At 40.6% G+C, this 26,352-nt stretch overlaps 2 protein-coding genes across 7 annotated transcripts in view; both read left to right on the top strand.

Moving 5' to 3' along the window:
- The window catches only part of pnpla6 (patatin-like phospholipase domain containing 6), a 28,009-nt gene extending 14,182 nt beyond the window's left edge, over positions 1-13,827 (top strand). The window contains exons 19-37 of one of the 6 annotated variants that reach the window (XM_085772405.1): positions 89-212; positions 393-506; positions 590-665; positions 765-914; positions 1,119-1,182; positions 1,389-1,557; positions 1,683-1,865; positions 2,064-2,182; positions 2,489-2,645; positions 2,846-2,962; positions 3,082-3,151; positions 5,870-5,986; positions 7,803-7,919; positions 9,941-10,089; positions 10,270-10,422; positions 10,853-10,969; positions 11,080-11,167; positions 11,485-11,627; positions 11,867-13,827. In XM_085772405.1, coding sequence (XP_085628531.1) covers positions 89-212; positions 393-506; positions 590-665; positions 765-914; positions 1,119-1,182; positions 1,389-1,557; positions 1,683-1,865; positions 2,064-2,182; positions 2,489-2,645; positions 2,846-2,962; positions 3,082-3,151; positions 5,870-5,986; positions 7,803-7,919; positions 9,941-10,089; positions 10,270-10,422; positions 10,853-10,969; positions 11,080-11,167; positions 11,485-11,627; positions 11,867-11,941 — 2,302 coding nt within the window. In that variant the 3' untranslated portion in view covers positions 11,942-13,827. Of the gene's footprint in view, positions 1-88; positions 213-392; positions 507-589; positions 666-764; positions 915-1,118; positions 1,183-1,388; positions 1,558-1,682; positions 1,866-2,063; positions 2,183-2,488; positions 2,646-2,845; positions 2,963-3,081; positions 3,152-5,869; positions 5,987-7,802; positions 7,920-9,940; positions 10,090-10,269; positions 10,423-10,852; positions 10,970-11,079; positions 11,168-11,481; positions 11,628-11,866 lie in introns of all 6 variants that reach the window. The other 5 variants (XM_085772358.1, XM_085772544.1, XM_085772457.1 and 2 more) reach the window with 5 other exon arrangements.
- A 3,772-nt stretch (positions 13,828-17,599) lies between these two features.
- Positions 17,600-20,111, top strand: LOC146991431 (ependymin-like). Its single transcript, XM_085772285.1, has 6 exons — positions 17,600-17,686; positions 18,150-18,184; positions 18,299-18,433; positions 18,862-19,045; positions 19,417-19,504; positions 19,723-20,111. The coding sequence occupies exons 1-6, from the start codon at positions 17,611-17,613 to the stop codon at positions 19,871-19,873; spliced, it is 669 nt and encodes a 222-aa protein (XP_085628411.1). The 5' UTR covers positions 17,600-17,610; the 3' UTR covers positions 19,874-20,111.
- The last annotated feature ends 6,241 nt before the right edge of the window (positions 20,112-26,352 follow it).

Here is a 26,352-nt window from a genome sequence, read left to right as displayed (position 1 = left end):
TTCATTTACAGTTAATATGTATGTATATGTATGTAATATGTAGTTGATGCTTACTGTGATGTCTGTGTTGTTTCCTCCATATCTACAGACAGGATGACCAATCAGATTGCACCTACATTGTTCTGAATGGACGTCTGCGTTCAGTCATCCGCAAGACAAACGGCAAGAAAGAGCTGGTTGGGGAATACGGCAGAGGAGACCTCATTGGTGTGGTAAGAACAAGGCTGTTTCCCTGTCGGTCCTTATCTCATTCTGACAGTCTAAAGTGCAGATGAAAAGCACTGAATTAAAAAGCTGGCTTTTAGTCTCAGAGCTTGCTGAACCACTGTTGCATGTGGTGCAGTTTTATTCCCAATTATATATATCTTGTTGTGTCTTGCCTAACACCTTAGGTGGAGGCTTTGACCCGACAGCCAAGAGCCACCACAGTCCACGCTGTGAGAGACACAGAGCTGGTCAAACTGCCCGAGGGGACACTCAACAACATCAAAAGACGATACCCGCAGGTCAGTGACTTCATCAGTGTAACTTTGTAGTCTATTGAGGTGTTGTGTTCAGGCGAAATAGGAGCAATTGTCTTTTTGTTTAGGTGGTGACAAGGTTGATCCACCTATTAGGCCAGAAGATCCTGGGGAACCTGCAGCACGGTCGCGGGCCATTCTCAGGTGAGATGATAGCAAAGACATTCACCTGACTTTGTTGATTCAGCAGCCTAATGTATTTCTCGTCTACTCCCATTCACACACTGTGTTTCTGTCTCCCAGGCTCGCCCCTTAGTCTGCCCAGTATGGCAAGTAGCGCAGATGTAACTAACCCTGCCAGCAACCTCTCCACTGTGGCTGTGCTGCCTGTTTGTGACGAGGTGCCGATCAATGCGTTCAACTTGGAGCTCAGCCATGCCCTCAGTGCCATTGGTAAGCCCACAATTTTTTGTATTTTTTTTCACAAGATAGCACTCTGTATTTCTAGAATATCACATACAGTAGTATAACATTACATAAAGCCTGATTCATTCAGTTTGCAGGTTAGTATGTTAAAGAAACACAAACTGAATACACAAATGTTACTTAACAGTTTTTTTGAATTCATTACAATGACTCTCTGTTGGACACTTGCAGGACCCACTCTGCTATTAACCAGTGACATAATCAGAGAGCGCCTGGGTGCTTCTGCTTTGGACAGGTGAGTCAGACAATCACAACATCGTCATGGTTTTCTCAGTCATATCAAGCATCATCATAAATGTTTCCTAGCTGAAACCATTATTTTTTGCCCCTTTGAATTGTGTTTGTATTCTTTGTATCATAATCTTTTCCACTCACTCTGTCTACTCAGTTTCTTAGTCTGTGTGTGTATGTTTCATCTCTGCTGTCCTCTGTGTCCATCAGTATCCACGAGTACCGTCTGTCCGGCTGGCTGGCACAGCAGGAGGACATCAATCGGATTGTCCTGTATCAGACTGACAACAGCATGACCCCGTGGACTCAGCGCTGCATCCGCCAGGCTGACTGCATCCTCATTGTTGGCCTGGGAGACCAGGAACCTGCCTTGGGAGAGGTGTGTGTGTGCGCAAGGAATGCAAAAATGAGGAACATGATGGTAACAGTAACTTAATTGACCATCAATATACCAATACAGTAGAGTTAATGTCTTTGTCTTCTTGTCCCTGTTTTGTCCTCCAGTTGGAGCAGATGCTGGAGAACACAGCAGTCCGGGCTCTGAAGCAGCTGGTCCTTCTACACAGAGAGGATGGGCCGGGCCCCTCTAGGACGGTCGAGTGGCTCAACATGCGTAGTTGGTGCTCCGGGCATCTGCACCTCAAGTGTCCACGCAGGGTCTTCTCCAGGCGCAGTCCCAGCAAACTAGTATGAAACGCTTTCTAGTAGCTAGAACCATGTGACCTAGTGGGCTGTGAAATTGATTAGCCACTCCTTCCTTTCTGTTAAACTAAGAATGCAGTCATTTAAGGATGGTCCGTCAAATCAATTACACTTTAACTTAAAAACTGTGCAATGTTGATGTTTTTACCACATTTTCATGTGTATTTTTCTATATTACTGCAGAGGGAAGTGTATGAAAAGGTGTTTGAGAAAACAGCTGACAGGCACAGTGATTTCTCTCGGCTGGCCCGAGTCCTGACTGGAAACAGTATTGCCCTGGTGCTGGGAGGAGGTGGAGCAAGGTGAGAACAGTTCACTAGGACTAGTTGTACACGCCTGCAGAGAAAAGTGATTTGGGGTTTAACATTTTTGTAATATAGTATTATCAATGCCTGCTAATATCCAAACATGGATATAAGGTTGTGTCTAAGCAGACCTAAACTTCTCTTCAGTTTACCATTAAGATAATGCAGGGGTGGATTTCTACTGTGTGAATTCACAGAATAACATGCCCATTCCAGTTCCTCCTTTCAGTAGCATGTGCAGCCTATGAGGTCATCTAGTGTGCCTGCTTAGGGGTGTTAACATGTCTGCTCTCTCCTGTGCAGAGGCTGCTCCCATGTAGGTGTGATCAAAGCCATGGAGGAAGCAGGGATTCCTATTGACATAGTGGGTGGGACCTCGATTGGCTCATTCATCGGTGCGCTGTATGCTGAGGAGAGGAGTGCTGTCCGAACCAAACAGAGAGCTAGAGAGTGGTCAAAGGTACAGTGCATGTCTCAAGCCTTTGTTCAGTCATTTCAATCCTGCCCGTATTTTTAGGGTTTGATCCCAAAATGAAAACAGAAACAAAAACCCTGCGGTGCCTGTGGTACGAAGAAGAAGAACTGGACAGAGAACGATTAAGAAAGAGAACTGAAAATAAACAGGACTCTTTCCCAATTTCTTTGTTTCTGTCTTGTTAGGCCATGAACTCGGTTTTTAAAACAGTCCTGGACCTGACTTATCCAATCACCTCCATGTTTTCTGGCTCTGCCTTCAACACCAGCATCTATAAAGTGTTCCAGGACAAGCAAGCTGAGGTGAGAATTTATTTTTAACTTAACAGGGAATTTATTAACCACTGTCATAAGGGTATGTCAGAAGTCACTGGAAAAGTAATAATGAGGTCTTGTGACATTGACATAATTTTCGTCCTCAGGACCTGTGGCTGCCGTACTTCAACGTCACCACTGACATCACAGCCTCAGCCATGCGTGTTCATCAGGATGGTGAGTGGCAGCTGAGCCGACTGCAGGGGCAACACCCCCCTCTATGACAATCTTATTTTATTAGGCCAAAAAGCGCAAGTCCGTACTTTTATAGCTCTTTTAGTACAGTACATTTACAAAGATTAATTCACATACACACACAATAAACGGCATGAGTAGCTTAAGACTCTCTCAACATTTAACATAACTCAATCCAATAATTCTGCTCTGAATGGGAGAAAACTAATGTGTGAAATTGGCATTATTGTGAGTCCACATTTATAAAGTAATTAAACAGTGAGTATTGCTTGCAGCAGTGTGTCAAAAGTAAAATGGCTCAGTGAGTCGTCTGTGTGAATATATTGGCATGTTGTTGCACTCAATCAACCCTCAGAAACTTCTTGAGGCACTGTAATGTCTCTTTTTCTTCATACAACAGATGTATAAATATTGAATTAAAAGGGGTCATGCACACAAATGTAATTGGTTTATACATCAGAGTAGCAAGACTCCATCCCTTCAGGTTTAAGGCTAGACAGAAACATGTGTTTTCTCAAACTGACGTTGAATAGTTGAATAGTTGAATAGTGTCCACACCGGCTGGAGAAGCCTTTGAATTTTTGCTGGAAGTAAACAATAGTTCCCCAAAATCCAAAACAAAACATTTTAGCTTTATCAATTTATGCCTAAAACATGAGGCTAAAAACTTAAGCCTCTTCTGTGATATTTGTGATAACCAGCAAACATGTATATCTCAGTTTAAAAAAAACAAACCCAAAGAGAGAAAAAATATTTGAATGGCGTGCCTGCGTACATTGCAGCCATCAAGGCCAAACACACTGCTTGATTTTACTCGCAGACCGACCACTTATTTTACCTTCACAAACATGCTCAGTATGCTACAGCCCAGGGCCGAGAAGGAGATTTAACTAGAGGAGAAAACACTGTGTAGATGTTTCTGCGCTTGGGTCTGTATTTGCTGATGTAATGGTTATGTGTGTCCCGTTTGACCTGCCTTAAAAATGCACCATCACTAACTAACATTAGTTAAAGTAGCTCCATGTAGTCTTAAATGGCCCCATGTGAACCCCACAAATCCAGCAAGTCATTTTAAAAGCAACTTACCATACTCAGTGTAATGCTACCATGTAATTTCAAATGTTGTGCATCAAATTGAGGCCTTTCTAGTTGCATTGTAAAGTTTTGAATTATTATAATTCAGGGTGATTACTGGATTTGAGGGATTTAGGGGTTTGTGGGCCTGAGTCCTGAAGTTAACACTGAACACTGAATGCTTTCGTTTGCATCTTGGCATGTGTATGAACTAACTGCTGGAGCAAAGCCTTTTCTCTCTCTCAGTCTCATTGTTCCCATCATCTGCTTATTTTACCTTTTGCTGCACTAACTTCTTTCTTTCTTTCTTTTAAAAATAACTTTCTGTCTACATCTTAATTTTTTTCTGTCCATCTTAAACTTTTCTTTTTCCTTTTCACATGCTAAATGAAGCTGAAGCTTTTCCATTGTATTTTTCATCACTTTTGCGTCTAAAACTCCCCAGAATATGTCTAAAGATACAGTATGCCCGTTACATCAGTTCTTTGTTCACAGACAGAGACATAGCGTAGTCAAAATAACCTGTGTAGTCACTGACCCCAAAATGCTGACTCCCCCTCCCATGTCCATCTCAATGTAGGATCCAGAACACTCCACCCTGCCTCTCCCTCCTTGCTCTTTAATGACATCCCATATTGCTTCCCTTACTCCTTCACCTCCACTCTGTGCTTTCTGTAGTTTTTCTGGTTCGCTTTTGTCAAACATGGTTAGCGTGGTGCTACTATGATGTATGTCATTTTGGCTACAGCCAATTGTATGCCATTTTGACGGGTGTACAGGACAGGTACACAGTGTCACAGGTTTGGATTACATCCAGAGAAAACAGAAAGTGAAATTCATTCCTGTAAAACCTTGTCCAGTTTCCCTTGCAGTATTTAGTTCAAGACCGCACAGCACTTCTTACACTGAAGGCCTCTCTCTCTCTCTCTCTCTCTCTCTCTCTCTCTCTCTCTCTCTCTCTCTCTCTCTCTCTCTCTCCCTCTCTCTCTCTCTCTCTCTCCCTCTCTGCCTGTCTTCCTCTTACCTTGTTTGTTGAGCAAGCCATCTAACAGTGCTAATATTATTTTTAATATTCTTAATCGACACATCAAGTCAACCTTGCATCACTGTTTTTAGGTTATAAAGATCATTTACACACATCTGTTGTCATTCATTCAACATATTCAATATTGATACCATGGATTGTTTTACTTAGCTTGAGTTGTTTTAACACAGTCACAAGATTATACTGAGTTGATGTTTGGTATCTTTCCATTAGTCTGAGCAGAATTGTTTCCTTGATTAGCCTTCAGACAGTTGAATTGAATTGGCTGTGGTGTAACACTGGTCCTTTTATAGCAAATTGGCCTCAAAAAGAATTTTCTGCCCTGGTTAGAAAAACCATAAGTCCGCAATTTTGTTGACATTGTATTCCTCTTCCTCTGTCTTGCTCTTGGCAGCCTCTTGCACTCTTCTTCTCTTTGTTGCGGGCATTTCTTCTCTCTCCCTCCTTCCTCTCTTTTTCTTCATTCTCCATCTCTCTCTCTCTCTCTCTCTCTCTCTGTCATTCTCTCTTTTTCCATCCGTGACGTGGAGTCCGGCCCATATTTGATGTGTTCCTCCTTCTCCATCTCCATTTCCCGACAGGTTGCGTCTGGCGCTATGTTAGAGCCAGCGCCTCCTACACCCCCTATTTACCTCCCCTGTGCGACCCCAAGGATGGCCACTTGCTTGTGGATGGTTGCTATGTTAACAATGTCCCAGGTCAGATTTTAAATACCGGCTCACCAGAACCTCCTCCCCCATCCCTAAGTCGACAGTCAACCTCTTGGCTACCCCTCTCCTCTCTCTTGTCCCCCCCCCCCCCCCCCAAGTTCTCACTCTTAACTAACCCCACCTTGACCAGGTGGACACTGGGAGCCCATGGTTTGGAAGGAAAGAATTATTCCAACATATATGTACAGTATATATCCTGGGGCTGATGCATTCAGTACCTCATTTACTAAATCATGACCAATAGCACATCTTATTCCCTCTTCGACTGGCTTTGTTAGTCACATACACAACACACTTTTTCCAGTTGGCTTATTGCCTCTTCTGAATATGACTATCTTCATTTTCTAATTGGAGGTGAGGTTTTGCCTATGCATGTCTGGACCTCTATGGGTTATAGGGAGGTGCATGATGGTCTGGCTCTTTAAGGCCCTCTGTGTTTGCTAAAAAAAAAATCCCTTCTCCTTTACAAAGTTCTGGATGTGGCTTGTAAGCACTGATGTCTTCATGCACCACTGTATTTGCTTATTGTGATACAACTTTCAGAAAAGGCAGTTATTTACTAACTTGCAGGTAGTTCAGCCAGTCAGACAGAGTTTTGCTGGATTTTCAGTGTAAGATCAGCTATAAAGCAGTTATATATATTTATATTTATATATACTGTGTGTTTCGGGTGATCCTCCTGCCTAACAGGCAAGAGTGAAAGGCTGCACTATGTCACAACATCACATCTGTCTGTTGTTGTTGCTGCGGATCACTGGGCTTACATGTCTCTCTCCTATGGACTGAATTGCAGCTGGTTTCCCATGTTCCCTCCTGTTTCATTTCAATCATCTCTACCTACAGGAACATGTTCAGTCTCTCCTACACAGCCCCTGTCCTCCTCCCTGGCTTTGCTTGCTTTCATGTGCATGCCAGTGTTAGACACAATGAGCCTATCTATATATTTCTCATAAATATATATATAGATTGCATGTATTGCCTTTACCGTTACCATTTTTTATTCCTTGGATGGGTATGTGTTCTGGATCCTGCCTGTTTAGCCCCTTACACAAACTGGAAGCCTTTAAATTAAATGAATGAAGAGAACTGATATGAAAAGCTGTAGGTTTTAGTGATTCCTCTAAAATCAGTAATATAACTCTACCTACGCATTTATGCACACTCCACGCACAGTTGCACCCCTTGCTTTTCTCAGCGGTGCTCCTTATCCTTCCAACCCATGCAGTGCCCGGCCTGCTCCCGCCCCCTGCTGGCATTAAGCTGCACTGCAGGACTGAGCAGGCTGTGTGCTTCCCTGCCATGTTCACGGTGACATATCTCCAAACACTGCCACAACAAGTGCTGTTGATCTACTGTAGATAATACGCTCACGTTCTATTGGACAACTGAAGCTGTTTGTCGTGAGCAGCCTTCAGCTTCAACATAGTGTGTCTGTGAATCTCGATGACACCAAAGAGAACTCGTACGGATAAGTGCTTGGTGATGCTATTGTTGCGGCATGGTTTGGAGATTCAAACAGCCTTGGTGCTCTGTGATGGTTGCCATTTACTTTTTTACCTTCTGCACAAGTCATGCAGGGTCTGTGTGCGAGGTAATGAGGTTTGCAGTGGTGTACAACAGAGTCCAAAGGTGAGCAGAGCCACAGTCCTAGCCTCTGCAGGGACCAGCTACCTTCCGTTAGCCAGCCTCCCGCTGGCGTTGGGATTGTGGTCTGTCAAACACTAACTTGAAGCATTTAGCGAACAATATTGAGCTGTTATCCCACCCCCCTCCCCCCTCCCTCCTTCCCTCCCTGGTGTGCCAGGCTCTCTGTGGCGCTATGTGCGGGCGAGCATGACCCTCTCAGGGTACCTGCCGCCACTCTGTGACCCCAAAGATGGCAACTTGCTAATGGACGGTGGCTACATCAACAACCTGCCAGGCAAGTAGAGGTGGTGCCCTTCCCCCCCTTCCACCGATTTACTGTACGGTCCTTAATGTCCACCCAACTCCTGTCCCCCAGAGGAGGGGGGGAGGTGAAGGGAGGGATGCGGATGATTATTAGGAGGGGTTTTTTAATCAAGATAGCAAATTCTTGTAGACTGTGTAAGTATGTTGTTAGCTCGTCCTAATGCTGGTGGAGGGAAGTGTGGTGCTGCTGAGTTTTCCCTGTCTGGATAAGCAGCTGGCGCATTAACTATTTAATCTGGTGAAAGAAATTGAATCAATTGACCAAACTGATAAAAAATGATGGTTAAAAAAACAAAACAACAACACTGAAATCAATGAGACCCTGAAATTCCTGTTTTACTAGCTGGGGAAAAATCAGCATCCTGAACAAAGACCACATTGCACTGTTGCAGGTGTATAAAAATATTAAACATGAACAGGGATGTGGCATATGTCTATCAAACAGCCTGGTGTCGGTATGTATTTACAAATTGGCGGGAGGCCTTCCTTCTTGTGTCACATTTGAATTTGAGATTTGATATGATTTTCAGCTAACATGATGAAATCACAATCAACATTTCATGTTCCCAAAAATGAAAAGCAAAAAGTGTAAATTATTTATTGAGGCACAGGACACCAGTCTGGTTTGAGATGAATTCTTCTGTATAGCTGGGTGATAATTTGATATATTCTTTTATTGACTTTCAGCAGAATTTTATCATAATAATATGATCTGATCATTTCTTAAAATTTATGCTGTCAGAAGTCTTTGTTCAAAATAAACCTGCAAGTCTTTCCAAAATTCGTAATTATCAGTTTGGTTTACACCCACGATGACTTTGTCTTGTGTAATGTGACAATTAAACAAAGTTTTATGCATTTACTCAAGTTTAATTACTCAGATTTTTACATACATTTTGATATTATATATATATATTTGTCCGTATTGGGTAATGTCCTAAGTAATACTATGATAATGATTTCAGCTCTATCACCCAGCTCTACATTTCTGTTTCTTATCAACCAGAGAGAAAAAAAATAATTGCAGACTGTTTCGACAGTGGAGAGGGGGGCTGTTTTTTTGTTGTTGTTGTTGTTGTTGTTGTTGTTTTGTCTGTGGACTATTAAGCACATCTTCATTAACTGAAAATATTTGAAATCGCACCAGACCAAATTTGCAGTTTCCTGTAATGTTCATACAAAGCAAGACTTCATGAAACACAAACTATTTTTGGCTTTCATTATAGGATGCAGACAAAAACTCCCCTGAGTCTGACTGTTTGTACTTGTGATGACGACACTAGGCTACTCTGCTCTGATGAGCCACAGCCGTATTTCACAAAGCTCTGGACTGAGCTATTGTAACTCTCTGTTTGGTTTGGGAATCTCGTCTCATTAGACACGCAATATATGTTTCAGAAGTTTGTGAAATATAGTGCTGTCTGGGCCCAAAGATTGATCCAATTTAAAGGGAGCCTTGTAAAATCAGCATCCTTCATTCCTAAAGTTTACTACTCTGCCTCAAAGGGTTTGTGCTCGATCAGCTGCATTTATTGTTGTTGTTGGCACACTGGATCAGTGCTTTGGGCTTGTGGGATGTCGTCCCATTTCTATCTTTGAATAGGCTCAGCACCACAAAAATGCTCAATGCCTCAGGCTCTTTTTAACACTTACCAATTCAGTGAAAAAGTTTATGACTTCTGGCCCTCTGCTTGTTGGCAAGTATACCTGTTTTCTTTTTTTAAAAATTGCAGTGCCCTAACTATCACTAATTTGTCATAAATGCTCTGGAATGTATCTGACGAGTTAAAATACTGATATTTTTGTGGTGCAAGTCTGTTTGAACATTGTGGCTCCTCTTAAATGAAGGTATAAAGAAACAGACATCATGCTGAAACAAGGTCTCACTGTCTTACCATCTGTGCTGCTGGATTTTCTTCGTGCCGTGTTTGTGCGTCTGTGCATACGTGTGCACGTGTGTGAATGTTGGCGGACACGTTACACGTCCAACAGCGGACATCGCGAGGAACATGGGTGCCAGGACGGTCATTGCCATCGATGTGGGAAGCCAAGATGAGACTGACCTCTGTAACTATGGTGACTGCCTATCTGGCTGGTGGTTGCTGTGGAAACGGATCAATCCCTGGGCAGAGAAAGTAAAGGTACAGAACGGGTTGGCAGCACAACGAACTAGAAACTCCTGATGACTCACCAACTTGAAATAGATATAATAGAATCGAGTGTTTAATGCCCCTGACAAACATGTAACAGCCGTGGCTCCGCTCTGCTCAGTTCTGGCATGCTCTGGCCAGTGGTGATTCTCACTCTACAAACTTCTGCAGGTGCCAGACATGGCAGAGATCCAGTCGCGGCTGGCGTACGTGTCTTGTGTGCGCCAGTTAGAGGTGGTGAAGAAGAGTGCCTACTGCGAGTACATCAGACCACCCATCGACCGCTTCAAGACAATGGACTTTGGGAAGTTTGATGAGATCTATGTGAGTGACTTCCCTGAATATCACGCAATTATTTAGTAACGTGGTGCATTTGGTCTGTATGAAATCACACCCTCATTCACAGACTTACAATTGATGTATAATAGGCAGTCAGTAGTTAACTCTATTACAAACTGTTCATTGAGGAGGACACTTCTTCATCATTATCAATCTTGTGTCCAATTCTCCGTGGCGTTTTCAAAGGCTTTTGTAAATGCTGCTGGACCATATTTAGTAAGGAAAATAAGAATGCATTGCACCGTAGCCTGGATGGGCAGAAACTACTGTAGACAACTGCCTTGCCTCCTGATTAAGTGTTATCAGCCATAACTACCAGGCAGCAGTGAATGCATCATGCACTATATTGGAGGCATATGTTTACTCAAAACATGGGTCTACCCACTGTCTCAGTTTAAACTACCTTGTGTCTCAGGATGTGGGCTTCCAGCACGGCAAGTTGGTGTTCACTGGCTGGGCCCGAGGTGACATCATCGAGAACATGCTGAAAGATCACCGCTCAGCCGACTACAATGACAGCAAGCGAACTGACGTGAGAAGAGCACATATATACTATATATACACTAATGGTTGATATCTAACTAAATAAATGTACACCACCATCTTATCAGTTCCATATAATATTAATTTCTTGCCTTGCAGTCTTGCACGTGTCCGGGAGCTGACTTCACTGACCTCGCAGAAATTGTATCCAGGATAGAGCCTGTCCAGACTTATGTAGCAGCAGATGGTGAGAGAGCCGGTGTCTTTGTTTGTCACAGTGATCATACTCTACTTAGGTCTACTACGAACACAGTGTGCTAAGTATACACCTTGCAAAGGCTATATCATTTTAAAAGTCCTTTTTTTTTTTTTACAAATCATAATGTTTTTTTTTTCAAATCATAATGTCCTGCTAAAAACATTTCCCGTCATAACGCTGCAACTCAGGAAAGGAAGGTTGAGACTATATTTCATGCACCTCTGTGGTTGCTATTGAAACCCGGTGGGACAGTCACACAATGAATTTTCTCTGTAATATCTCCTCCAAATCTTTCCACTCAGGAGAAGAGTCAGACTGTCTGACGGAGTATGAGGAAGATGGGATGGACACAGTGAGAGAGGAAGAGGGGGAGGAAGAGGAGGAAGAAGTAGAGGACCCCGAGGACCACTCCCCTGGAGAGTGGGGGCAGAACGGAGTCTTCCAGACGGTAAACACACACAATAACAAAACAAACAAAAAAACCACATCGGTGCGCAACATTTCTTGCACTTCTGTGCATGACGTTCCTGTACGTGCTCGCTGAAGCACCGCGTTATCTGCTTGTGAAAATTGTTCCTTTAAAAATACTTTTTACTCCTGTTTAATTACTTACAGTGCCATCTGGATATCTTTTTCACCTTTTTCAGAATAAAAACATATTTTTTTACACTCTGCTTTGCTCTGCAGGATGAAGAGAAATCTGTGAGGCAACGAAGGAAACTCACGAGTGACTCGAACACCTCGGAAGTGTCCGACTGCTGACAGAGGGCCCACATTGAGAAGGAGAGGGAGTTTACACAAGAACAAGGGTCCAAATTACAGGTTCATAAATTAGTGAAGGCCAGAGACGTGGACGTCATTCTCAGCTCCTGCAACTTCTGAAACTCTGAAATACTGTTTTGTACTGGAGGGGAGCGCAGTTCATTCTCTAAACTGTTGAACCTTCTTTGCATCAAGTGGCTTCCTCTTCTCTCTCACCCCGGCTTCATCGGTTCACATTCTGACACCACTGTCAGAAATTACTATGTGCAGCCCCAAATAAGAATGGTCTTTGAAGGTTCATGCCAATCACCTCTACATCAGTCTGAGTCATTGCCAGAATAACCTGCCTGCAACCTGCCAAAACCAGGACTCCCCCCAGACACCAACACAACAAAACATGTACACTGTAAACTTCAAACTCATTAATACAAAATGCCTGCATGTTCCATCTGCATCACCAAATCTGCAAGTACGTCTCTGTACGTACAGCTTTGTTGCACTCCATCACAGAAGGGTGGATTGTGTGTGTGTGTGTGAGAGTGTGTGTGTGCTTGTATTGCCTGTGTGTAAGGTTGACTGTACACACATGCAACAGTAGAAAAGAAAAGTAAGAAATAAAGACAGTAGAGCTGTAGTTAGTAAGGTAGGCAAGTCTAGAGTAGATGTGAAGTAGGGAGTCGGGTAGGGGAGGCTGGAAGGGGAATAGATGTTCATGTAGGCACCGAAGCAGAGTGTATGTTGAATTAACAGAGGCTGGACCAATGTAAGGGATCAGAGTGGATTAATATTTATAGAGATAGCTATTATGATGAATGCTGTAGAAAGTTTTGAAATATGGGTTTGTTAAGATAAAGAGACAAAGGTGTGTAGACATGAAAGGAGGTGGACGTGTGAGCCAAGTGTTATTTTAATTTATTTAAAATCCACACTAAGAACAGTAAAGTGAGCTTGATGCACTGTAGGTAGACTAAACTGAATGAGGGATGGATTTAATGGAAATGAGGGATGAATGAGATGATTTCAGTGAGTGGATGACATGGTGTTTGTGTTTCAGCTGTTTTGTTTGAGATGATGCTAGATAAAGACGATGCCTTTTCCAACCAATGCTCAATCCACTCGCAGTAAACGGTGACTGTGGGGAACAGAGAGATCATTTGACTGACACTACAAAACAAGCCAGTGTGTGCCCGTCTCCATTTGCACAAGGTCACATATACAGTACTCAGAGTTCCTGTGTGATACTCCACATAAAAAGTGTAAAAAAAAAAAAAAAGAGAGGAAATTGCTAGTGGGCAATATTGTGTATATGACAGTGAATCTCAGAATGAACAGGTATAGAAATCTCCAAAACCAGTGACAACAAATTTTGACGTGGATAATTTGCAGAAACTCTGAGTAAACCTAAACCTCCAAATGGACAGATATTCACCTCATGTAATTATTAACATTTAATTAATATGGACCTAATGTAGAAATTGTAACAAGATTATATTATAATACACGCAATGTTGATATTCATATATGTATATGAGGTGGAAATTTGTAAGTTGATGCTTAGCTGCAGAACAAGTGAACCAACACAGAAACAAAAAAGGGTTTTCTCTTTTAAAATCCATTCTGTTTTTATGGATGGTCACCAGATTTGATTTTTGTTTTTATTTGTACATGTTAACTACTGGCTTTTCAAAAATGATTTTCTTTTTAATTTGGGGGTGGGGGCTGTCTTATTTTAATTAACTTGCACTGAAATATTTGAAGTATTCCTTGCTCAGAAGATGTTTGGTTTAAAAATTTCCATCCACCTTGACATGCCAAGGGAATACATGTAAAAAGAGATGCTAATTTAATATGCATATTGGGAAATAAATATAATATGCATCATGTTATGTTGACTTTTTTCTCTTCTACACTGTTGAATGAATGATATGAGCTTCGTGGCTTGATCCAAGGATGTACAACTTTTGTTCTGATGCACGAGTGGTTGATTATTAGCAGCAGAGCTGATGTTTGCTAAGCTGATGTTTGATTTTCTGTGCAGGCATGGAAAAATCCAAGGCACAGGAACTCCATGTTTGTCTCACTCATGGGACTGGTACTGATTTCAACCTTGTGAGTTTTTATGTGTCTGTGTCATCATGGAAAACGTGTTCCCAGAGAGACCTACTGCAGCATGAGCCAAGCCAGCGGGGGTTTTGAGTACACTGGCAGGTGTTTATCCGTTTGTGGACATATTCTGCCTGTCTCCACAGCTACAGCTACAGAAACAGCTTCACCACTGCAAGATACACTCATGAAACTGTGCAAGTGTGTGCTTTACATGAACACAACCAAATTCAAAGACGGGCATAGTCAGAGTCATGAGTTGTAGTGTCACAATGTATTATAATATATAATATTAGAGTGTTGAAATGCTGAAGTGTCAACACGTTTACAGGTGTTGTGGCTGCTGCGATTCAATCACATGAAGTTGTCTTCTTTCATTTTGAAAACTGGGCAACACAAGTACACATTCACATGCCGTAAGTGTTTTTGGAAATTTCATATCTTGGCAACATAGCCACTTCCTAGAAGACAGCATTCTGCATTGTGAAGGATATGTTCCATGTTGTTCTAAGTCTTAAGGTGGTTCAAGAACCTTTTGTAATGTATCATAGCCTACAGTCGGACCACAGGTTGTCATTTGCCAATTTCAACATGACAAGCATGTGTGCCTTTCATCTGACATCCTAACAGAATGTTTATGTACATGATTATAGAGGGACAGGGGCTCAACACCATAAAAGGGCAGTACAGTATGTGCACGTGCAAAGCGCCTGCCTTAATAACAAAACAAATAAATTATTGTTACTGTTAGACTGTAGAGAAAGCCTGCATGTCTACAGGACAACAGTCAATAAGCTGGAGCAATTTCCTGACATCCCTAAAGCAAGTTATGACTGGTGGACTAGCATAACAAAACAAAACAAAAATCATGGGAGTGCAAGTAAAAGCCTAGGCCAACTAGACGTAGGTACAGGCTGCATATCTAAATTCCACCACTCCGGCATACCACGATTCCGACGTGAACGTCCCACCATTCTGACAAGGCTTTCAATATAAAGAAACATGCGTTACTCAACAGCTGACTCCCTTCTTTAAGACATGCTGATAGAGGAATACCCACATGGCTGTGCGTAATTACGCAGCAGAGCGCAGACAGGGATTAGTCTGCCTGTCTAGCCTCTACCTGGTCTTCTTACTAAACTTAACCAACTCCTGTCTTCATTGCCTAAACCCAACCAGTGCAAAATCTTTTGGAGGAAAAAATAAGCTATTAAAGGAATGGGCTCTATGCACAGCTCCACTACTTTCTGAATTTAAGGCAGCTCCTTGATTGTCTTACATTATTGGACAAACTGTGCCCTTTATGTCTTTCTCTGTCCCGAAGTCTTGCTATTTGCACCTCTTGGCCACAGAGTCGGGTCAACACTGTGGGGCATTTTATATTCAAACACAGTTAGATGATCCTGTGTAGTAGCTATAGTAGCTAGGCTATGGGACGGGTGAAGAACAAAATGTTTCATTGGACAAACAAAATCATCAAAACAGACAGAGCCTCTGATGTGTATCGACATGCTGTAGGTGGTGTGTGCTCTGTTGATAAACTTCCGTCAGTCTTCAGATAAAGACCAAGCGCATGACTCGTCTTTATGATCATTATCAGTGTTTAGTGTTTCCGGTGGACATGATTTAACCTGTGAACATTCATGTGATGCAGGTTTATCTGTCACACATTCCCTTTTCCTTTTACCTTATACTGATCTGATGGAAAATATCCAATCATCATTACACACAAGCAATATACTACTGTGGATCAGGATAAATGGAAAGTATGAAGTCACTCGGGATGGAAATGGTCCCAGTTTAAAAGTTAACATCAGCCCAGTATCTCTAGGTCTACCTACTATCTCCTTCTATCTCTATTTAATTTTGAGCACAATTCATTTATGAGATTTACCATAAATGTTCACAATTAATGTGCTGTTGAATGCACAGATTGTTGAGATGAAATTCTCACCACTTTTTATTTAAAAGATATTGACAAGTTGATTTAATCTTCTTCTCTTTTTTCTGCTGTGATGTTGCTTGTTATTTTATCTAGGAGACCTTACCTGTCATTTATTCTATTTAAATGAATATCTCATGATTAGACGTAAAAACAGATACATTGTTTTAGTCTTCTCATCATTTAGAAACAGACTGATTCCATGTTGAATCACATAGCCTATTTAATGTGGAAATTACAAAAATTGAAGAGACTGTATTAAAGTATTAATATCTAACAATAAAAAGTATCTATACCACATTTCTCATTAAGAAAAATTCTTAAAAAACTATACATTTGTGCAGCAGAGTACAACTTTCAAAACCTGTCATTTTATTCATAAGATTTGCATGGTCGCCCCTCATTTGCCACACTTCAGCCCCATTTCACAAAAAATGTGCTTAACAAGCTAAAACTATAAAACAAGACAGCTGCTGAGATTCTTCCTTTTTTTTTTTAAAGACACCAGAACAATTTGAGTCTTCACAGTTTCATCCTCGAGGTGATTTCATACAGAGATTGAGCAAATACAGTAGTGTCACCTTTCATGTTAAAAAGAACAAGACAAAGTTTAAATGTTGTGAGTATATCATTAAAGACACATGTAGGTTTGTATTATTTATCAGAGATGCATTTTTCCATTATACTTGCTGTTATTGTAATGACTGTGGCAGAGGTCCACTGTACAGTATCTCAGTGACTTTCTGAACCTCCAGATAAGGATGGAGCACCTGACTATGACTCCATTTTTATATTACATTTGAACAACTTTCACATGACCAGGGTCATTTATGATATTTGCACACACCCTTTGTATATTGTTCATTTAGACCAAATTAATGTAATAGAGCAAAACTAATTCAGATACGTTTAGAGTTTATAAAAAAAAAAAAAAGACTACTCCAGATAAACACAGCTCTCCAGGCTGAGAAAAAAAGCAGGTGGACTTGTTCTGCTTAACGTGGCGTTATTTACACCTGTGGTCAAAAACACAATAATAGTGCAAGACGCTGAATCCCCAAGTGTGAATTACTCTACCTGTAAGAGAAAGTTACATAGGCCATATTCTATATGCATGAAGAAAATCAATTCATTTTTACTGAATTTTAGTTACATATAAAAAGATTGTATCCCCTTAAAAAGGACATAAAAATTCTTTCCATATATTGTCCAAACCCTTCACATCTGGAATATTATTATATATGATATATATAATGGCATATATAATTTACCTAAAAGTATTAGTTTCTAAACATGGAAACAAATTTTTAATCTGGAAAAAATGAGTACAAGGCATAATACCCATAAATACACTCAGACTAAAGGGCAAACACAATATCTTCATATCTCTGCAATATCTGATGAGCTGAAACATAAAAAGAAGCATGCGATGCGTTGCATAATCTTATCAATGGTCATATGTCACACCAACTTTCACAAAAGGGGGTTGTTAATTATTTGGTCATTTGGTCAGAAAAAAACTGAGAGGGGGCTGAGCCATGTGGAGTGAGCTGGTATATATTGAAGTGTGTGTCCTTCCCTGAGTCCAGAGCGCTCACAGCTTCTCCTCATTCGGCTTCTCAAAATGAACTTCACCAGTGTGCTGTCCTGCCTCAGCCTGCTGCTGGCAGCTGTCGTCGCCCAGGCACCGAAACCATGTGGTGAGTATGGACAACCTCACTGGTGACCTTAGGATATTTAAATGATTACTTATATCATAAATGTTTTGATGTCATTGACTTGTGTGTGAAGCTGGAAGTTAACTGAATTTACACAAAGAATTTAAGTTGACTGTTTGCTGTCAATGAGATGAGGACAGAGCTACAGCACACAGTAGTGCTTCTTATTATAACACCATAATATTAAAGTAATTAATTTAAAGCAATTGGTGACAAGCTGCATTATTTCCAATGTACCAATAGTTAAATATGTCATTAAATGACTAGCAGCTATTAATGCTTTTTCTATAATTGATGTGTTTTAGATGCATTAATGGAATTGTTTTACATGTGTCAAGTAACCTTATTGCTAGATTTACAAAATTCGGGGGATATATTCTTCTTGTATCTTACTTTAGATCAGTGACATAAGTGATTTCTTAATGATTTCAATTTCCTCCTCCAGTTTCTCCACCACTGATGAGTGGAGGCCTCACTCTGGTGAGTCAATGACATTCTTTCTTTCCTTACCTCAGTTGTAATCTCTCCTGGATGGAGCCATGTCATGTGATCAGCGCACCTCTCTTCACTTTTTACTCTGTCTCTCTCTTTCAGATGGGCGGTGCAGGGCTCTACATGTCAACAGGAACCATAAGTTTTGATGCCTTTGGAAAGAGGATGCGTGTTAGAAACTATGGGTTTTCCGGCAACGAGACCATTGGTGTGGACCAGTTGATGCTTTTCAATAAGGTATTTGAACTCAAACATTTTTCTTTTACATTGTATGTGTTGATTGAGTGAGCAGCACTCTAAATGTGACTGAAATGTGTATTAGCTTTTATTGTTACCGTGACCTAACTGATATCCAATGAAAGAGCAAACCAGGAATCTGTCTCCCACATTTCCCAGAGTTCCCTCCCTCTCATTTCTCAGTGTGTAACCTTTCCCTTTGCAATATAGTCTGTGTCCCTTGACCACGAATGATGGTCTCTAATCTTATCTTCAAGTGTGACTTATTTGGAGGAGTATCAGATGTAGTGAAATGAGTCACTGTTGCATTCCACCTCAAGGCTTACAATAACGTTTCCTAATATTCTGCAGGTGTATACTAACTTAAAGGCAATAAGCAGCATGGTGACCACAGATTGACACAAATTTGGTTTTGTGCATCCTTTCAGAAAATCTATTATGAGATCGACTGGAGCAAAATGTCTTGCAAGAAGAAGCCACTCGATTGTGACTTTGTCCCCTTCCAAGTGCCCCCTGATGCTAAACTGATGGGTCAGGTTTTCATGGGCTCCTCCTCTTCCTGGGGAATGGGCATGCTAGTCAACACCTGGTATGGAGAACTGCCAAACAACGGTGAGAGGGTGCAATGTTTCAGAGTGAAAAAAATCTGGCTTTGTCTTGATAAAACCTGAAGAGATTGTATTACATTCTCGGCTAAGAAATGCTAAACTCAAAAAGTCTGAATATAAAACCAAAGCTGTTTGCAGAGGTTTGGAAAGGGTTTAAAAAGGATGAATCAAAAGGATTTTAGTGCTGCTACCAGGTCAAATTTCATGAATTTTTAAACAATATTAGTGGAGCAAAGTCCTCCTTATGTGAATAAAAAATACTACCTCCATTCAAATTAACCTCTACAGTGGATTCTGACTACGTATTCTATGCAGCTCAGCGAGTGTGGTAATTATAGTCTCACATGTAACTTCTGCTATACTTTATGTCTTCAGGCACGTACAGCCATGTCTTCTCTGAGATCGGCTGCATCCCATTGACTTACACCAGCTACTCCCCAGCGTCTGGATGGCTCACCCTCAGGTGAGAATTATCAACGCTGCCAGTCAAACAATTGTCAAACTGACAATCAAAATGGACATTCAAACAATATTTGTATTGAAATGATTCTTTGTCAAGATTTTACATCCACAAAGACAGTTGATTACTGTATTTGACAGTTCATGTGCAACAGTATACAGTGCATTTACCCCAATATGAAGCCTGCTTTAACAATGAATTCATCTCTGTTTCCATTTCAGCACCTTCAACTGGGTCTTGGGCAACTCAAACCCCATGGACTACATCCCACCTCCCTTCTGTGCCCAGTCTCGACTGGAGGAGACGGAGACACCAGATACCATCATCACTGCCTTGAAGTCTCTGGCCATGAAGACCAAGAACGAGGAGTAAACATCTGGAGCATCTCATTAAAATGATCACTAATGCTCTTGTTAGGGGAGTTAAATCTAAACCAAATGGTCCAGTGATCATTATGGGATACAAAGCCATTTAGATTAACATTATCTCCAAGGTTGATTTTTCGGCACAGCCTCCTGTTGAACCACACGTCACTCTTGTTGTGTCATAAAACAGGATTTGTATTGGTGTAATGTGATTCTCTTCAATAAAGTCAAATAAAAGCATTGGATACTGTATTCATTTGAAGTTGTAGGAATAGATAGGTTGAAGATATAGGGAAGACAAGTGAAATATAGAACCATGCAGTCACAAAGAAAATGAAATGTTCACCACCAAGTGTCAATGTTCAGTCCTTACCAAACATATTCTTCATATTGAGACATGAAGCACACCCGAGTCAGATTAACCAGTGATCTCTCAATCATTAAACCACTAACAATACCAATTTAATCATGGCAGGGCTAATAAATATAACCACTGAGGGGCCATAATTATGTCTATAGGTCAAACTCAAGACTTCTGTTTATATTATACTATGATTTATCCTTTCATTTCATATTGTAATATTATTTGGGCAAGTATTTTTAAGAGCTCCCTCAACTGTGTTCTCACTTTACAAAAACAATTCATCAAAATGATAACATTTTCTAACAGATTCACTAGATCCACACCCCTGTTTCAATCCAAGTATTCTTCCCATTTTTGCTGTAAATACTTTTCAAATATGTATTTTTGTTTATCAATCCATTCACAAGTTACTTCCAATCTGTTTCCAAACTGTATTTCAGTTCAATTCTCAGATTCATAATTTCAACACTAGGTCAAATAATCACCATCCCACTTTTTTCAAGTCTACTGTACTTTCTCTCAGTTCTCAATTAGATTTAGAGGTCTGCACTTTTGGAATGCATTTCCAATCCACCTTAGAAACTGCACAATCATAAATTCATTGAAGAAACTAATAATTCATTTTCTATTGGCCCAGTTGAGCAATGCATAAACCACCTCACCACATGACATTGCTTCTCTCTCTCTCTTATCTAACTGTTTTATGTTGTTCTTCACATTACTGTAAAGCTTATTTTTAATTTGTTTTTTTGTTTCTCCTGCACATTGCTGTATCTACTGTATACATTGTATGTTTTTTGTTCTACTTTGTTCTACTCTTTAATATGCTGTTTTCTATATATATTTGTGCTAATAAAAAAATAAGAAAAGAAAGAAGTTAATCTCATGATTTTGTCGGTATATATTTCATTGATTAATTTGTGTGAAAGTGTGGTAAAAAGAAAAAAAATAACGATTGAACATAATGATTCTGAAGTGAATTCAGCATGACACAATATCAGCAATAGCTGCCACATTGGCCATTATATCTGGATGAAATTAGTTTTGAATAGCGTTTGCAAATTGATGGAGCAAACCGATGTTACCTCATTCACTGCCTTGAATTTAACAGTTACCCTAATTTCTTTCAACTTACCTTAGATCTTGCATTTTCTCATTATCTTGCCTAAAAATCGTATTTCTCTTTCACATTTACACTTAAATTTTCTCATTTACGCGCTGTAGCTCGCTGGGTCAAGCAGGCTCCCCATATACAGAGACTATAGTCCTCACTGCAGCGGCCCATGGTTCGATTCTGCTGCATATCATTCCCCCTCTCTGTGCTCATTTCCTTTCCAACTGTCCTATCAATATGAGGCATAAAAGGCCCCCCAAAAAGGCTACTTTAAAAATAAAAAATAAATCTAATTTATGCTGGGGGCTGAAGTTGTTTCGTGTACTGTATACATATTTATGTTTCATTATCATTTACATCAATTATATCAGTCAGTATCAACATATTGCATAACTCACCTAAATTACTGTTACTTATTATTATCACCATTGACATGTTGTGCCATTGCACTATTTGTGACGTTGAGGAGCAGGTCCACTGTATCTCAGTGACTTTCTGAACCAGATAAGGATGGAGCACCTGACTATGACTCCATTTTCATTGCGTTACATTTTAAGAACTCTCACATGACCAGGGTCATTTAGGGTATTTGCACGCACCCTTTACATATTGTTCACTATTGACACCAAATTAATGCAACAGAGCAAAACTAATTCACAGGGTTCAAGAAATATTCAGTAACTCTAGTTTAGTGATAAATAGCCTACTTTAATCTAAAAGATTTGACAGCTCAACTCAATAACAAAAGAAAAACCAAAAGATAAGAAGGCACCGTACTGTAACATTGACAGCTACTCCAGATAAACACAGCCCTGCAGGCTGAGAAAAACACAGCTGGACTTGTTCTGTTCAACCTGACGTTATTTACACTGTGGTCAAAAACTGGAGCTATGTCATGGAGTGAGACTGAATGTGCTTTTTTAACAAGACACTGAATTTCTAGGTGTGATTGAAACTTACTGTAAGAATATTGGACCAGAAAATCAACTAAAGGTTTAGAAAATAGTTTTCAAATGCAGTACAGCTACTCTGAATTTATAATCAGTAGTAGTAGTATGTATTTAAAAAGATTGTATCCCCTTCCCCCAATGGACATTAAAATTCTCTCCATAGTTTGTCCAAACCCTGGACTCTTACTGTTCATGAATTCAGTCAGTATGGTATTTTGCATAATGACTGCCGTCTATTCACAATTTCTGTAGATATTTTAGTAAATACAAAATAGAAAAACAACTGGAATAGCCTATTACATTTAATTTAAAATAAAAGTATTAGTTTCTAAACATGGAATCTAATTATTCTTTAATGTGGAAAAAGAATTACAAGGCATTATACCCATAAATAGACTTAGACTAAAGGGCAATATCTTCATATCTCTGTATATCTGATGAGCTGAAACATAAAAAGAAGCATGTGATGCGTTGCATAATCTTATCAATGGTCATATGTCACACCAACTTTCACAAAAGGGGGTTGTTAATTATTTTGTCATTCAGTCAGTCAGAAAAAAAACTGAGAGGGGGCTGAGCCATGTGGAGTGAGCTGGTATATATTGAAGTGTGTGTCCTTCCCTGAGTCCAGAGCGCTCACAGCTTCTCCTCATTCGGCTTCTCAAAATGAACTTCACCAGTGTGCTGTCCTGCCTCAGCCTGCTGCTGGCAGCTGTCGTCGCCCAGGCACCGAAACCATGTGGTGAGTATGGACAACCTCACTGGTGACAAAGAATTCAAATGAAACAAAAGTTGCTGCAGACAAAATGAGTTGGATCTGAAAATCTGAATGTGAAATCTGTAAAGCACAGGGATGTTCTCTCATACATGAACAGCACGAGACATGAACTGTTCCTGTTGAACAGCCGATTGCAGTTAAGGAGGTTTGTGTTTGTGTGAAATCTGCACTTCACAGTCATTTATATTAGTTTACTTAGTGTGAAAAGACACTGTATTACTGATGCCTATGACTTTGTGTCCACATACATACAAAGCTAGAATTCAATGCTATTTAAAATGTTGGGCAGATTTATCTGTATTTATATGTAAATGCAAAGTAGGCAGATAAAATTCACCTTGTGTCTTATTTTAGATCACTAACAACTGATTTCTTAATTATTTCAATTTCCTCTTTCACAGTTTCTCCACTGCAGATGAGTGGAGGCTTCACTGTGGTGAGTCATTAACCTGTTTTACAGATGAACTTTTGGATGGACCAAAGGATCTGTCGCATGCTCTTCACATTCTGCTTTGTCTCTCTTTCAGATGGCTGATAATGGACTCGTCTCATCGACAGGAACAATAAAGTATGATGCTCTTGGACAGAGGATGCGGGTGAAAAGCACTGGACATATTGGCAATGACACATTTACTATGGACCAGCTGATGCTTTTCAAGCAGGTATCCTGGAATTACCACAAAACAATGGTCTCTAATGTTTGCTTAATCAGGATTCTTATTTTGTGGTTGAATTAAAGAAAGCTTGAGCTTGGTTGATCGGCAGTCCTCCTACTCTGTCTGATTTGCTACCTAAAATTTCACAGAAATTGAATATAGATTTTTATTTTAACGTAAAATATGACTCCAAACCCAACTATTAACACTTTACTGGAACAATAATTTTTAAAAACACATATCACACACAGTAACTCAGCTTTGCCCACTTTCAAAATCACCATCCCTCTAATTTTGCTATTGGTTTCAATTATGAGCCTCTGCACTGTACAGTATGGCTAACTAATACAAACATTTTAAAGGGCGTCAGGTGGTGCAGTGGGTTGAGCGGGCGCCCAGTGTGTAGAGGCTACAGTCCTCACTGCAGGCGGCCCCGATTCGGAACCCGCATCGGGTGGCCCTTGCATGTCGTTCCCCCTCTCTCTCCCTCTCCATTTCTTGTCTCTCTCAACTGAACTATCTAATAAAGGCATGAAAAGCCAAATATATATATATATACACCGTATATACATTTGAAATATCCCCAAAGTGCACAAATAATGTGGACAGTAATAATTTAGACACTCTTTGCATGCTGTCCACACAGTTATACTGCCACCTCCTGGTGATTTTCCTGCTCCTACTGTCTGACAATGGCAACAAAAAAACTGTCCTGAAAATAAATAACAATGACTGAAAACTCCCTCAGTCACCTACAAATACTTAAAGTGGTCAACAAATGATCTTTTAAAGGAGTCATCACTGGTTTTTTTACATATCCAGTCCCCCTTGAAATGCTTTGAATCAATACTTAAAACTTATTAGAAATTAAAAAAAAAAAAAAAAAATCAAACATAGAGCTTGTTCTGACACTTTTTCATACGGCAACTTTCTTTCGTGAGAGTAAGTGTGAGGTTTTGACTGGTCCGGATGTTCATTGTATTAATATGTAATGAGGCGCGCATTGATTGGATGCTGTCACGTGTGTCAAGTGGTGCTTCAAGGCAGCCGCAGGTGGTTCTCGTCGGCGTGTGCCTTCAGCGTTTTTATGTTTTTTATGTATTTTAGTTGTATTTTTAACATTTCTTTTTTCGAGGCAGCCTGCAAGGAATTGTTTTTGCATCATGTGTGGCCATCAGTAAACCTGGAAGGGGATGGAAGGAGTAAATAATTGCAAATACTCTCCGCACTTCATAATGAGTCTAAAGAAACGCGCAGCCCAGCTGAGTGGGAGTACGGAGCGAACACTGGAAAGCATCGGGATAAACATCCTAAACATAGGATGAAACGGGCGAGTGACTGAAATACGATTGGAAAAATCTGAACCGGAGCAAGCCCGGATGCCAAAGTTAACTCTCTGTAATGCGAGATCACTGACAAAAAAAGACTGATGAATATGAAGTATTGCTGAAAACCAGATGCTGACATCGGATGTGTTACTGAAACGTGGGCTCATGATAACATACCGGATGAGTCGTTGTCAGTTAAGGATCATCTACTTTTTAGAAGAGACAGGATGAATGGAAAAAGCGGAGGGGGCGTGGCCGTGTACTGCCACGAGAGACTGCAGGCAAAAAGGAGAAAGGACCTGGAGAGCGATGACACTGAATGTGTTCGGGTCCAAATACAACCACGCCGGACCCCCAGCAGTGTTTCATCTATCTTTGTGGGGAATCTATATCACCCCCCCTGGGCAAATAAAAAAACACACCAGGACAGAACTCTGGAGTATTTAATAAACACCATAGACGCAATCAAAGCATCTTCCCCTCATATGGGACTATATTTAGCCTATGTGGAGATTTTAATAAATTACCCACAAAAATGTTAACCTCCTCCCACCCTGATTTTTGGCAAATAGTTAAATGTCAGACTCGAGGGCAGGCCACCCTAGACTTGATTTTTACGAACATGGCTAAACTCTATAGCCCTCCAACCACCCTTGCCCCCTGGGGTCCAGCGACCACAAGTGTCTGGTGCTGAGCCAAATAAACACAACCGGGCAGAAACAACTGGTGAAGCGCAGGAGGAGCCGGCTAGTGACGAAAGATAGAAAAGAGGCCCTTGCAACATGCATCGCTATGGCTGACTGGTCTGCTGTCTACTAGGCTGAGGACATCAATGCCAAGGCAGCGAGTTTTAACAACTATATCCAGACAGCGATGGACATATGCATGCCTGTGAGACAGAAAAAAATAACAACTGCGGACAAACCATGGATGACGGAGAAAATAAAGCAGGCTATAGAGAAAAGACAAAAAGTCTATAATAAATGGGGGAAAGTGGGAAAATGGAGAGAAATTAGAAACTCTGTTGAAAGACTCATACATAAGGCAAAAACAAAATACTACAAAAATGAAATGCAAAATCTAAACAAAAAGAACCCCAAGGACTTTATAAATAACAGCTTAGGACGAACTAAATCACCTGATGCAAGAATAGAAATACAGGGAGTAGAAGAAAACTGAGCTGCAGAAGCTCTGAATAACTTCTTTGCCAAATCATGGACAAAAACAACGGACTACTGTGTTTCCCCTTTACCTAGACCTCCCACACAAAGTGACATTTGTAGCATAGGTGAGATG

Source organism: Trachurus japonicus, chromosome 1 (assembly GCF_045865225.1).
Source record: "Trachurus japonicus isolate A0001 chromosome 1, Traja_1.0".
Classification (NCBI taxonomy): domain Eukaryota; kingdom Metazoa; phylum Chordata; class Actinopteri; order Carangiformes; family Carangidae; genus Trachurus; species Trachurus japonicus.
This window is presented reverse-complemented; position numbering and strand designations above follow the sequence as displayed.

What these genes read in the sequence shown, in the direction of transcription:
- LOC146991431 (XM_085772285.1), top strand. Translation starts at nt 17,611, where the DNA reads ATGAACTTCACCAGTGTGCTGTCCTGCCTCAGCCTGCTGCTGGCAGCT. An exon ending in CCAGGCACCGAAACCATGTG is followed by an intron (nt 17,687 to 18,149) that starts GTGAGTATGGAC and finishes TTCCTCCTCCAG; the next exon opens with TTTCTCCACCACTGATGAGT. An exon ending in TGGAGAACTGCCAAACAACG is followed by an intron (nt 19,046 to 19,416) that starts GTGAGAGGGTGC and finishes TTATGTCTTCAG; the next exon opens with GCACGTACAGCCATGTCTTC.